This window comes from Pongo pygmaeus, chromosome 13 (assembly GCF_028885625.2).
Source record: "Pongo pygmaeus isolate AG05252 chromosome 13, NHGRI_mPonPyg2-v2.0_pri, whole genome shotgun sequence".
Taxonomy (NCBI): Eukaryota; Metazoa; Chordata; class Mammalia; order Primates; family Hominidae; genus Pongo; species Pongo pygmaeus.
In genome coordinates this window covers 114303109-114316443 of record NC_072386.2, presented here as the reverse complement: position 1 = coordinate 114316443, position 13335 = coordinate 114303109, and the positions used below count along the sequence as shown (strand labels likewise).

Below are 13335 nucleotides of genomic sequence, written 5' to 3'. Positions count from 1 at the left end.
CTGGAGTGTAGCCTCAACCACGGTACGTTGAATACTGGATTTCTGAGTCTAATGTCCCTCCCACCCCAGAGTAAGCAAGAAAATGGAGATCACAGTTAGTTTATCTCTGCAGGCCTAGCTCCCAGGAGGGTGCTAGGCACATAGTAGGAGTTAAATAAGAGTGTGTTGATTGCCTGATTATAGGAGATAGAAATGAGAGGATGAGGATTTAGTCCACAGAAGAAGCAAAGTGCTGGGAGAGTGGCTTATCTCGTGTCTTTTATCAGCAGAAGCTCATAATGTGTTCTGGCTGTAGTCTTGACTGAGGACAGCCTGCCGCGGAAGCCCTCCCTTCTATCCTCTGATCTTACCCATCGGAGAAATATGCTTGGCCTGGCTGCAAAATGAACACCTGCTTCTGTGTGCAGCCCTCACCCCAGTTACCTGATAAACCACTAATTTATTTACATTTTTAATACATGTAGCCACAGATACCATGGAAAGTCACCCCTTCCTCCCTCCGCCATCCCCAGTTACTTACCGGTCTTTGTGTAGCTTCCAGTGGCAGTTCTTTTTCTGCGGGTTCTTCACCATTACTGAGTAATCAATTGCTTCATCCGGCTCAGAGCCAGGCTTTCTGGAGTCACATGCTACGTTCCTCCTAATGTCCCACCTGGTCCATCTTCTGGGCTGGTGCGTTCCTCACTGCACTGCTCTCGCCTGAGTGAGGGACCAGCACCCTCAGCCATTGCTTCTTCCATGCACCGAGCTTGCTGTCATCAAACTGCTGGATGATGGGAGAAGCAGCTTCATTTAACAGGACCTCTGTCTCGTGGCAAAACATACTTAAAACTGAGTTACCGTAAGATGGGGACAATGGAAGCATACAGGAGAACTTGACAAATGAATTGAGGAAGTCTCCCGGGAGGAGGTGACACTGGAGTTGGGCCTTGAAAAGTAAGCGTGGAAGAGTGGGGCATTCGAGGCAGAGGACACAGCAGAAGTAAAGGCCTGTGGGTATGAAAAGGCATGGCAGGCCTGAGAGAGGAAGGATTGGTGTGGCTGGGGGAGGGAGATTCCTGACTCCATGGGGCGTGCTTCTGAACTGAGGCTTGATGGGAACTGCGAGTGCTCCCTGCAGCTGCTCCCGGGACCCTGCTCTGCCCCACAGGTGCTCCCACGGCTGAGCGAGGTTCCCAGGGCTGTTGGCACTCCCACCCACTCCCACCCGCTCAGGCGGGTGGCATCCCAGAAGGAAAGAGGCAGGGGAGGAAGCAGATAAGAAAGACAGCTTCTGTTTAGACACAAATATCTTGGTAATCAGCACAGATGGGATGAGAAATACCAAAAAAGTACATGACAGTTTAGAGAGAATTTGGCTAAATGTTACATATTTTTAACATACCTGTGTAGAGTTTTTGGAACAAGCACCTGAGTCCCTCAGAATCTGATTGGAGATGGGGGACATGCCTCAATCAAATGGTGTTTTTATTTCAGAAATGTTCCCTTCCCATCCACAAAAGTATCCTTGTGATTTTTTTTTTCTCCCACCAAAATAAGGCGCAGGATTTGTCTCTGACGCTGTGTCTCCCTATTTGGACGGCAAGCTGTGTAACATATTTCTCCCCAGCGTGAAGCTTCTTGGCAGACTCTTGAGGCCACGTTTTGGTGGCTTCAGAGTTATCTTTGGATCTGTCAAAAGTGCTAATGGGCTTTCTGGCCTTCTTTAAGCTCCTCATTTCTATTTTCTTTTTACTTTCATCCTCTCCTAAAAGAAAAATTCATGTAATTCATCAGCAGTTAAGCTTTTTACTGAAATGCTCAGTGAAGGGCCTCGTATTTTTGTTTGTGAGGAGAGCTGTGCCATGTCACCATCTTCAGAGCAAACCCCACCCTTACATCATTAGCTCTGTGTTCCTCCATCCAGTGGAGGAACCAAGATACACTGGTTGACTCCTTCCAACTGCGTTTGGTGTTTGCTGTTTTGTTTTTCACTGAGTTTGTTAAGAGGCAAGTTGGTGTGGTGGTTAGGGTATGAGTTTTGGATTGAGGAGATATAGTTTTGAAACATGGCTCTCCCCTTTCTAGCTGGGTGACCTTTAGAAGTCTACTGAGACTTCCTGAGCCTCCAGTTTTTTTTTTTTAATCTCTCATCTATATAATGGAGATGATAATGCCTGTCTCAAGCTTGTTGGGAAGATTGGAAAGAACACAGGAAAAGCACCTGTTGCCTGCCACATACAGATCACTCTGTGAATGGGGTAACAGTAATTTTTAACAGAAGCATTTTCCTTTCTTTAGGCATAATTGATTTTGTTTCATTTCTTTTTCCAAATATGAGTTTTACCTACAATTTTGTGTGGAATAAAAAGAGCACGGATTTAGAGACAGACCCACTCAGGACTGAATCATGTCACATCCACTTACTGCGTGACCTTTGTCAAATTACACAACTTCTCTGTGCCACTGTTTTCTCATCTTATAGAGGGATAATACTTAGTTCAAGGAACAGTTTGAAGATTAAGTGATGTGTTTAATAATAGATGTGAACCTTTCAAACGATAGATGTGCATAAGAGGGACAATGTGGTGTACGGGAAAGTGTATAGGCCATGGAGTCAGATCTGACTTCGCCAGTTACTGACCTCTCCCAGACTTCTTTATATTGGAAAGAATAACGCCTCACTGGATTTTTGTGAAGATTGCACAATTACACATCCACAGTGTCTGGTACAGTGGCTGGTGCTTGATAGGTAGTTAGTATATAGAGCTATTCATTCACTTGCTCTGTATTTATAAAGGTTGATGGTTAACCTGGTACTTCAGTCAAACAATAATAAATTATAAGATAAGTGCCCATTTTTACTCCCAGCCCATAATATTGTTGAAAAGCACTTTATGCTATTTTGCATGTAAAATCCACCTGGTTTACTTCAATTTATGGGTTATAGATCTTTAATCATTATAAACTGCAACCACTGGCAATAGCATTCCTTCCCTCCCCAACCCCTTTCATTTTCAGAGGATTATATTGTATGGCATTGAAAACCTGTAACATTGAAGAAATTAGCATATTCATGTGTATTATTAAAGTCAGGTGGGTATAGAAAGCGTTGTGTAAATGAAACACATTCCATTTTTTTTCTGAAATCTGAAGAGTACCAATCTATAGTACTAATTAAAAGAATGAAGCCCAGGCTACAGGGGGGGAAAAAAGCTAGTTCAAACACTGCTTTGTCACAACTTGCTGCTGTTTGTCTTCAATTTTTTTCCCCCTTTTGAGTGAAATACCTGGAAATTGTAAATGTTCGAAATTGCCTTAATTCCAGCTGAGCCGTTTTAGCGAATGTAAACTGTGAAGGAGGGGATACTAGCAGTGATGAAGGGAGAGGAGCTCCTGGCCTTCGTGGGTGGCATCTCCTGCACAGAAACGGGCTCAGTGCCAGAAGCATTTTGGTCCCTGGGTACTTTCTTTTGCTTAGGCATATGGCACAGCACATCGGGAAGGTTCTAGGATCTGGGGCCCAAAGATTTGAGCAGCAGTCCTGTCTTCATTGCTTATTAGACTGTTCCATCTTGGAGAATCTCTCTGAGTCTTGGTTTCCTCATTTGTAAGATATGTAGAATTCCTGTTCTCCTCACCTTTAGGAACTGACCTAAGTGCTGGATGTGACCTCATGTTGTAAAGTAATCACCACACGAAGATGTAATTGCTCAGGCTCCTTCCTCTGTAAGGTCTCTTCCAACTTTACGCTTAATGATTTTAACATGTGGGGGATTTGGCCTCCAAGGTAGAAAGAAAAGGACAGGGAAAGAAGAGAGTATACTTTCTGATTATTTTATGTTTCTTATGCTCTTATTAGATACAGTAAGAATAAGAACAAAGAAAATCAGCCACAAACCGTGCCTTCTTCTTTCTCCTAGAGAAATCTGACAGAATATTTTGTGGCTGTGGATGTTAACAACATGTTGCATCTGTACGCCAGTATGCTGTACGAACGCCGGATACTCATCATTTGCAGCAAACTCAGCACTGTGAGTAGACAGTCTTAAGACTGGCTTTTTAATGATCTAATTTTAATTGAAAGATACATCAGCAAGATGAAAGAAAATTTTAGAAAAAGGAGTCAGCTACAGTCCCCTTATATGGCAGCATGTCATTTTCATTAATTGTTCATGTTTTTTTTTACAGTGCCAATGCACATTTCATTTATTCCTGTAGTCTCACAGTCAATTATAAATAGCTTTCCGTTTGATTGTGTGTTATGAACATTTTGCAGATTTCTACATGAGCTTCAATTATCATTTTTTAATGTCTACACCATATTTCATGATACGGATGTGTCATTATTTACTAAATCCTTCTCTTGATGGCCATTTAGGTTGTTCATTATGATTTAATCCTTTTAGTAGATAATACTGCAATGAACATCTTTTGGCTTCTTTTGACTGTTACAGTTATATTCTAAGGAGTGGGACACCAGGTCAAAGGACTTGATAAGCACTATGACTTAGGGACTGCCAAATTGCTTCGCAAACAGGCGGTGCTTGTTTACAGTGAAGGCTGCCAGCTGTAGATGAGTGCACCATTTTCACTGCAGCTTTGCTAGGAAAGAGAGAGTGTGTGTGCACGCACGTGCGTGCGTGCGTGTGCTCAGGTGTTTTAATTCTGCTAAGAAAGTAGATGTGCGATGGTATTTCAGGCTTGCTTTAATTTTAAAATTACCTCTTTGGTTAGAGGTAACTGAATATTTTCCATGGGTTTATTTTTTTATTTGTATTTTGTTAATATCCTTTCACATTTATTTTATAGGTGTCTTGATTTCTTTTATAAATTATAATGAACTTTCTATATAACTTTTGCTGTGTATATAATATAAATATTTTTATATTCCTTTTATTTTAGTTTTTCACTTGCTAAGAGTTCACATTTTCCCCAATATTTTTTATGAAAATTCTTAGGCCATTATAGAAAGTTGAAATAATTTTACAGTGAATGCTGATATACTTCCATCTAAATTCTACTAGTGACATTGTACCAGTTGCTTTATCATGTATTTATTCAACTATTTATCATCCGTAGCATCCATTAATCCATCTTTTTTTTTTTTTTTTTTGAGACAGAGTCTTACTCTGTCGCCCAGGCTGGAGTTCAGTGGCACTATCTCAGCTCACTGCAACCTCCACCTCCCAGATACAAGTAATTCTCTTGCCTCAGTCACCCAAGTAGTTGGGGTTACAGGCACACACCACCACACCCAGCTAATTTTTGTATTTTTAGTAGAGATGGTGTTTTGCCATGTTGACCAGGCTGGTCTCGAACTCTTGACCTCAAGTGATCCACCCACCTTGGCCTCCCAAAGTGCTAGGATTACAGGTGACCCATCTTATTTTTTATGCATTTCAAAGTAAATCACAGTCGTCACTTTACTTTCCCCTAAATAATTCAATATCTGTTTGCTGGGTTTATTGTTGTTTTTGTTTGTAGACAAAACTTATATACAGAAATTGACTGGGAGGAGAATGCCTAATAGGCATCCCTCTGTTAGAGAGTAGAAAAATATTTTTGTAAGTGGAGAGTTCCCTAATGAAGGGCCTATGGATAAAATCAAGTTATGTGTTTACTTATGAATAAAAGGCACCTAATAATGAAAACTCTCTGAGACTACTAGAGTTTTCCTTACAGTTTTTATTATACCTTCATTATTTTATTATTTCTTTGGTTATTGATTGCTCGTCAAGAACTCAGTTTTTTTTTAATTGCCTGCTATGTGTTAAGAATAGCCTATAGTAGACCTCTTGCTTTGTTTTACATTTTATTTTACACCATACGTGCAGTTCATAATTTCAGGGCACAAACACCCAGACTGAGTTTCAGAATGAGAATACTGTCAACCATATCTATCATCACCTCTTTGAAAGAGTCTAGTGCATAAGCAGTTACTGTTGCTTTAGATTATTAAATTTCAGTCAACAAAAACATGACATCATCTCAGTGGAAATGAATTCCCTATCATTTAATCATGATGTTTTTGATCCCTTACTGTGTGCCATGCACTGTCCTAAGCACTTTTCATGTATGAACTCATTTAATCCTTACTACAACAGCCTTAGTGGGTTCTGTAATTACTTCCATCTTATAGATAAGGAAGAATGAACCTTCTGTGTGATTTTGTTCTCATAAATGTGGTGGATTAAACACACAAAGTTATTTCTTCTTCCTCCCAAAACTAAAATGAAATAAAGGAATAAATCTACAAACACAAAGAACAGATGCAGCAGAAATTTTTAAAATAGTAAGCAAATACTGTTAGCAACTCTATGCCAGCATTTGAAAACTAAGGCAAAATAGGAAAAAATAAATTAGCAAAGTTGACTCCAGAAGAAATAGAAAAATTAAATAGATTATTTAACTTACAGAAATTGAATCAATATCTTTACATATTTTTCCAGGTAAAACACTCATCCCAGGTGGTTTTACAAGTGTGTTTCATCAAACATCTCAAGGAAAAGATCATTTCAATCTTAGACAAACTCCTTAAGAGTCTAGAACAAGAGGAAACGAAACCCAACTTTTCCTGCGACACTTGTATAACCTTGACATTCAACACAAAGACTGCACAAGAAAGAAAAATTAGCAACCAGTGTCACTCATTAATGTAGGGTGATACTAGAAAATCTATTAATATAACTTACATATTAACATATTAAATGGGAAAACTTTTATGGTCCTCAACAGAGGGACGGAAAGCACTACCATGTTTATGAATAAGAAGACTTAATATCTTGAAGATGTTATTTCATTTCAAAATGATGTATAGATTGTATACAATTATATTCAAAACCCCCATAGGGTTTTACATAGTACCTGACAACCTAATTCTAAAATTAGTATGGAAAAGCCAGAGAAAGAGCCACAACATACTTGACAAAAAAGAATGGGTTGCGGAAGCTTGCTTTACCAGATATCAAAACTTTTCTATAAAGCTGTAGTAATTACAATGCTAGTAGTGGGATGAGGATACACATATGGGCTGATGGAACAGAATAGAGAGCCCAAAAACAGATCACATGTATATGGGCTCTTTATTTCATAAAAGGTGGCATTGTAGCATCTCTGGGGAATCAATGGACTTTTCAATAATTGGCTGTCTACATGGGAAAAAAAGGAAGACTGTTTCTATTGTACACACACAAAAATAAATTCCAAATGGATCAAGAACTTAAATGTGAAAGGCAAAATTTAAAAACATTTAGAAGACAAAATAGAATAATACTTGATGATCTTTGGAGTAGAGAAAGTCTTATTTAAAGGTGGTCCAAAATATACATTGTATAAAAGAAAATATTAAAATTGTGAACTTTTATTCATTAAAAGATACTTTTCTCTGACTGAAAAGTCACAAGCTGAGATTTGCCATATAAAAAAACTGACAGAAAATTAGTATTGGAAATAAGTACAGAACTATGACAATTAAAAAGAAGACAAGCCTGTCAATGGAAAAATTGGCAAAAGGCATGAATTAGCATTTCACAGAAGAAATACAAATGGCCAACATCTGTATGGAAAGATACTCAACCACATTAGTAATAATCAAAAAGCACATTAAAACTACAGTGATTATGGCTGGGCACAATGACTTACACCTATAATCCCAACATTTTGGGAGGCCAAGGTGGGAGGATTACTTAAGGCCAGGAGTTCAAGAACAGCCTGGGCAACATAGTGAGAGCCCTGTCTCTACAAAGAAAATTAAAAATCAGCATGGTAGAACGTGCCTGTACTCCTAGCTACTTGGGATGCTGAGGCGGGAAGATCACTTGAGCCCAGGATCATGGCTTTGCAGTAAGCTATGATCATACCACTTCACTCCAGCCTGGACAACAGAGTGAGACCTTGTCTCTAAAAAAACAAACAAAACCAGCAGTGAAACACTAGGTTTGCAAAAAATTTTGTGGTTGACAAAGCCAGGTGTTATATTGGAAATGTATTAGGAAATGTCATTTACTACTATTTGAAGGGTATGTGCTACAAAACCGTTTACGTATGCCCACCACTCAGCAATTCTACTCCTAGGTGGAATTTTGTGTGTATACACACACCCCTTGGTCATGTATGGTGGGATACATGTATAAAAATGTTCACAGTGGCTTTTCTTCGGTTTTATTTAAATCCTGGAAATAATTCTCATGACTACCAACAGAGAACTGATAGACTGTGGTGTAGTCACACAGTGGAATATTGATCGGATCAATGAAAATGAACTGCATTATCAATATGATTATGTCTCTAATGTAGAAGCTGAGTGAGGAACTGGGATGCACAAGGATGTACTGTTCAGTATGATTTCATTAATAGAAAGTTCAAGCTAGAAAAACTAAATGGTATCTTTTTTAGGGATTCACACAAACTATAAAGGTAAAAAGAAATAATTAACACAAAATTTAGGTAATGGTTTCCTCACAGGGAGAGAAAAGACTGGTTTGGGAAGAGTCATACAAGGGACATCAAAAGTTTTGCTTTCTGTCTTAAGCCAGGTGAGGAACCAACACATTTTGCTATAAAGGGTCAAATAATAAATACGCCTTTGCAGGTCATATGGTTCTTGTTGCCACTGCTGGGCTCCAACCTTGTAATCGAACAGAGGTAAACTAATGTGTATGATTGTGTGCCAACAAAGTTTTATTGCCAAATACAGGCAGCAGGCCAGGCTTAGCCTTTTCACTGTAGTTTGCTGACCCCTGAGCCAGGTGGTAGGTTTGGGGTTCTTACATTTTTTTTTTCTTTAAAAGTTGTTTATATAACATACATACTTAATATATTTCAAAAATTTTTAGAGGCCTAAAAAGAAGGTACAAAGCTCCTTTATCATGAAATTTTAGAATATCAGGGATAGAGACAAAGCAGTTCTTGTACAAAGATTAAGAATCAACATTGCCTGAGATTTGGCAGTGGCAGTTCTGGAAACCAGAAGACAGTGAAGCAGTGTCTTGACCTTCTAAGGGAAAATGATTTCTAACCTAGAATTCTATACCCATCTAATGGAAGCCCTCAGGAGAGAGTGCCAAGATCCCACACCACTTTGCTCAGCTTCCTGGGGCCTGTACTCCTGGACTCTGCCTTCCCTTTATGGACGAACCGTCTGTTCTCTTTGAGGCCAGTCACTCTGCTTGTCCAGCTTACTTCATTCTGCAAATATTTATCGTGACATTGCCATAGGCACTGAGGATACAGCAGTGAACAAAACAGGCAACAATCCCTGTTCTCGTGAAGCTTGCATTTTAATATCATAGGCCCTCGATAAGTCAGAGGAGTTAAATGTCTCGTACAGTAGGAAATGGAAAGTACTAAGGAGTAAAATAAAGCCGAAGAGAGTGGATGGGGAGTGGAGAGTGGCAGGGATTGCAGTTTTAGATAGATGGCCTCAGAATGCCAACAGGAAAGGCAACACTGTGGTTTCCTTCAAGGTAATTACTCCAGCAGTAAGCAAGCTCTTCTCTCCTGCATCTATTATTATTTTCTCTTCTCTCCTGGCACATTCTTATGAGCATGGCAACATGCTATAGAAGCTCCCAGACTTCAAAACAAAACTTTCTTGACCTATATCCCCTTTATCCCATTTCTAGTCTCCCTTTCGGAACAGAATTCCTCAAGAGAGTTACCTATTTACTAATTCCTCTAGTCTCATTCTCTCCTCAGTCTTCCATTAGGATTCAGTCCCCACCTGTCCACTAAAACAGGTGGACTTGTTTTAGTGTCTTTTTCCAGTCACCAGTGACCTCCTTTGAAGTAAAATTAAAATGAGTTAATACTTGCATAGCTCTCAGAACACAGCCTGGCACGTAGCCTGTGCAGGACGTTTATAATAAATTAATAAATTCTATAATGGGAAATCAAATTTTATTGTCCAGCTTATTAAGGGCCTACCCTACTGGAATGTAAACGTCATGAAGACAGGGATTGTTGCCCGTTTCGTTCACTGTTGTGCCCCCAGTGCCTGTGGTAACACCACGATAAATATTTGTGGAATGAAGACAACTGGATAAGCAGGGTGACTGGCCTCTGAGAGGATAACAGTTCATTCGCAAAGGGAAGGCAGAGTCCAAGTCTTAATGTTGCAAATGTGAAACCAAGAATTCGTGATTTAGAAATAAGGAGATAAATCCTGTGTTGAATGTGATTACTTTGAGTGAAGGGTGTAAGGAGAATGGTGAAGCGGACTGTTCCTTTTCGTGATAAGTCTTGACTACTTTTTGTTTTGTTTTGAAATCTATGAATATGTATTACTTTGACTTTTAAAAGGCTTTTCTTAACAAAGAGCTGATTCTTAACTGGGTTCGAAGTTTTATGGATTGCTGGTGGAAGCCTCTCTGGAGGAGGTGGGGTTCTCCTTGTATCTCACGTGCAGTTGGCAGCATCCTGAGAGGTTCTGCGGAGTTTGGGGATGACGTAGCTGAGCAGACTTCTGTTGTATTCACACCTTTGGGCCTCTTCAAATTCAGAATTTGAAAGTTTCCCAATTGTTGCCTTTTATTTCCTTAAGAGTGGCTTTTTATTATCTTTTAGATAGGGGCTGGTGCAGAGGGGGATATGCAAAGGCCATCTCAGCCTGAGATTTTTTGAGGAACCTCTCTTGACAGATCCTGATGTGGCCTGCAATACTTGACAAACCACATTTTTCTCAATTGTGTTTGATAAGATGGAGGCTTAATGCTCCTCAGAGCCACCAAGCAAGTGAAAGATAAAAGCTGTCGAGCACTCGAGTGCTGTCTTCTATAAAAATGACTGTGTCAATAGAGACAAACTCAACAATATTTAGTTCAGAGGCAGGTAATACGCATTTCAGGGTTTCTTGGTCAATAACATTGTGATATTCTGTATAAGAAAAATGTAAGTTTTTGTTCTCTTTGCTCAGTTAATGTATATTGATTGTTTTCCTTTATAAATGATAAATAGGGAAGGCTTAACTAAATCTTGTTCTCTAATGTAAATACTTCAGTGTGATTCCCTGTAGCACAAAGGCCCCATTTTTCTTCCGTATTTTCATATCTGAGTTTAATTCATACTGCTTTTTGGAACTCTATGGAGAGCAAGTAGGTCAAAGATCTTAATAGAGATAATACGATTCCATCAGCATTCCTAGAAGATAGATATTATTCCCATTTTACAGAACAGCCAGTCCATTTGGAAAGGCGGAATAACTTGCCCAAGGTCATGTCCTAGTCAATAGGAGAGGTGGCCATGAATATAGGTCATTATGATGCAGTGTCAGGGGAAGGAGGCTTTGGCTTCTGGAAAGGGAGAAACATCCAGGGATTACACACAAACTAATCTTAGCCCCTTAGAAGTGCATGCCTGGGAACCAGGTTATGTTTATTGGGTGCCATTACTTACACCATTTTCCAGTCCCTATGCGGGAACTGTCACAGGAGCCAGAGGCATGTTGTTAGGAATAGCCACTCCACTAAAGGAATTTGAAAATTCTTGTCAAGAGCCAAAAAGATACGCTGAGCCAAATCTGGTGAATAAGGTAACTAGTGAAGCTGGGTGCTATTGGTTTGGGTGAAAAATAAGACCTGATTGTATAATACTTAGAGTTGTTTTTTTTTTTTTTTTTTGGTAGCTTGTAAAGCTCCAAGACCACCAAAGAGCATTCACAGAATAAGTGTATAAGAATATCCTTAAGTAGATTTATCCTCAGTACTTTATATGGGAGCCCCCCCCAGTTCTCCCCCACCGTTTTAAAGTTCTTTTAAGTTAACCTTTTGAGCCACCCCCTTCCTATGTGACAGGCACTATGCTAATCATGTATGTGATCATTTTTTTCATTCGTTCTTGCGGCAACCCTAGGAGCTTGTGGATTTTCTTCTCCCTTTGCAGATGGGAATGTTAGCACCCCCAAAAGTTGATGTGCCTTGTCTAAGATGAGCAGCAGAGATGGAATTAAAACCAGGCCAGCATCCTTGCTACCTCATACTACCTTCTTGGTAACTCTCCATTGTCATGAATTCCCTGTGACACTTGTACTCAGAGAAATATTCTTAGCATGACCCTGTTGGCCATGGATCTAAAATAATATGAAGAACCTCTGCCTGGTCGTCACCTTTGAACGCACACCTAAGCTTTTCACTTCAGATTCGGCAAGCCCTGTCTGTGCGCCTGACACTACTCTAGGCACCAGGAAACAGGAGGCAGATGTGTGAATTCCCATTGACACACCCAGTCTGTTAGCCACAGCTCCATTTCCTTAAACACTTTAGATTCCATTCCGTCTACCCATGCCTTCTTAGACTTGGCTGTCTCCCAGCAGCTCCTGCACCTTACTCCTACCATGAGCGCGGCCTTGGTGGAGCCCTGGGGCGTATCTTCTCTAACTCACTGTGGTTTCAGGGTTCATACATTGTAGCTATGTATCTTTGTCCTATATAATAAAGAATAAAGAACCTTCCAGGGTTCATACATTGTAGCTATGTATCTTTGTCCTATATAATAAAGAATAAAGAACCTTCCAGGGTTCATATTTTGCAGTTCCTTACAGCAGTGTATCTTGGTCCTAATCACCCCCTTTATAATTTAGGGATACTGAAAGAAATTTGGACAACTAAGAATATCAAGTTAAATAATGACAAAGGCATATTTACTTTCCTGAGAAACATCTATTTGTTTTATCCAGTGGATGCTTTTCAGAAGGAAATATTGTATGGTGGCAAGACCACGACCTAACTAGCCTCTACACCCATAACCGAAAACCATTATTACTTTTCTGATGGTATCTCATTGAAGGAAGACAAAAAAAATAAACTGGCACCGTCTCCCTGCCAGTTTCTTCCTAACTGCGTCAACAAAAATTAGTCCCCAGGCATGTGGGAGCTGGGCAGGACTGGGTACCCTGTGGCCTGAGGAGTGGTGGGTGATACTTCCATCTCCCCACCAGCACACAGTCTGGCCCTTAGGAGATGTTTCAGTATTCGAGTGGAACATGGAGACTTTTCCAGCCTTGCCCCAGTCCTTTTCCACCACTCCCACCGACAGCATCCATTGTCTGAGTACCATCTGGTCTTGAGCCCTAAGAAAGGGCCAGTTTGTGGACTGGGCAGCTTTTCAGATTTGGCTTCGTTTTTGCTACTTTCCTGATGAACGCCACCTTGTCATGTTGACGCCAGCCTGTGTGATGAGCTGAGCACCTGAATGGTGTGTGCAAAGCTTTCCTAGCTCTTCTGGACTAGAAAACACTAATCCTGTTTGCTTATCTGCCGCCCTTGAAGCAGAGATGAGAGTGGCAGTTGAAGGAGGTTTGAAATCCTGGAGCAGAGCCAAGGCCTCTTTGCCTGCACACTCCACTCTGCATGTTCCAGC

The 13335-nt window shown here is 40.2% G+C and overlaps 1 protein-coding gene across 22 annotated transcripts in view; it reads left to right on the top strand.

Annotated features, from left to right (window-relative positions):
- Positions 1-13335, top strand: part of DENND1A (DENN domain containing 1A) — a 542897-nt gene that overhangs the window by 269230 nt on the left and 260332 nt on the right. For all 22 annotated transcript variants that reach the window (XM_054501506.2, XM_054501505.2, XM_054501502.2 and 19 more), the window contains one exon: positions 3903-4013. In XM_054501506.2, coding sequence (XP_054357481.1) covers positions 3903-4013 — 111 coding nt within the window. The remainder of the gene's footprint in view (positions 1-3902; positions 4014-13335) is intronic.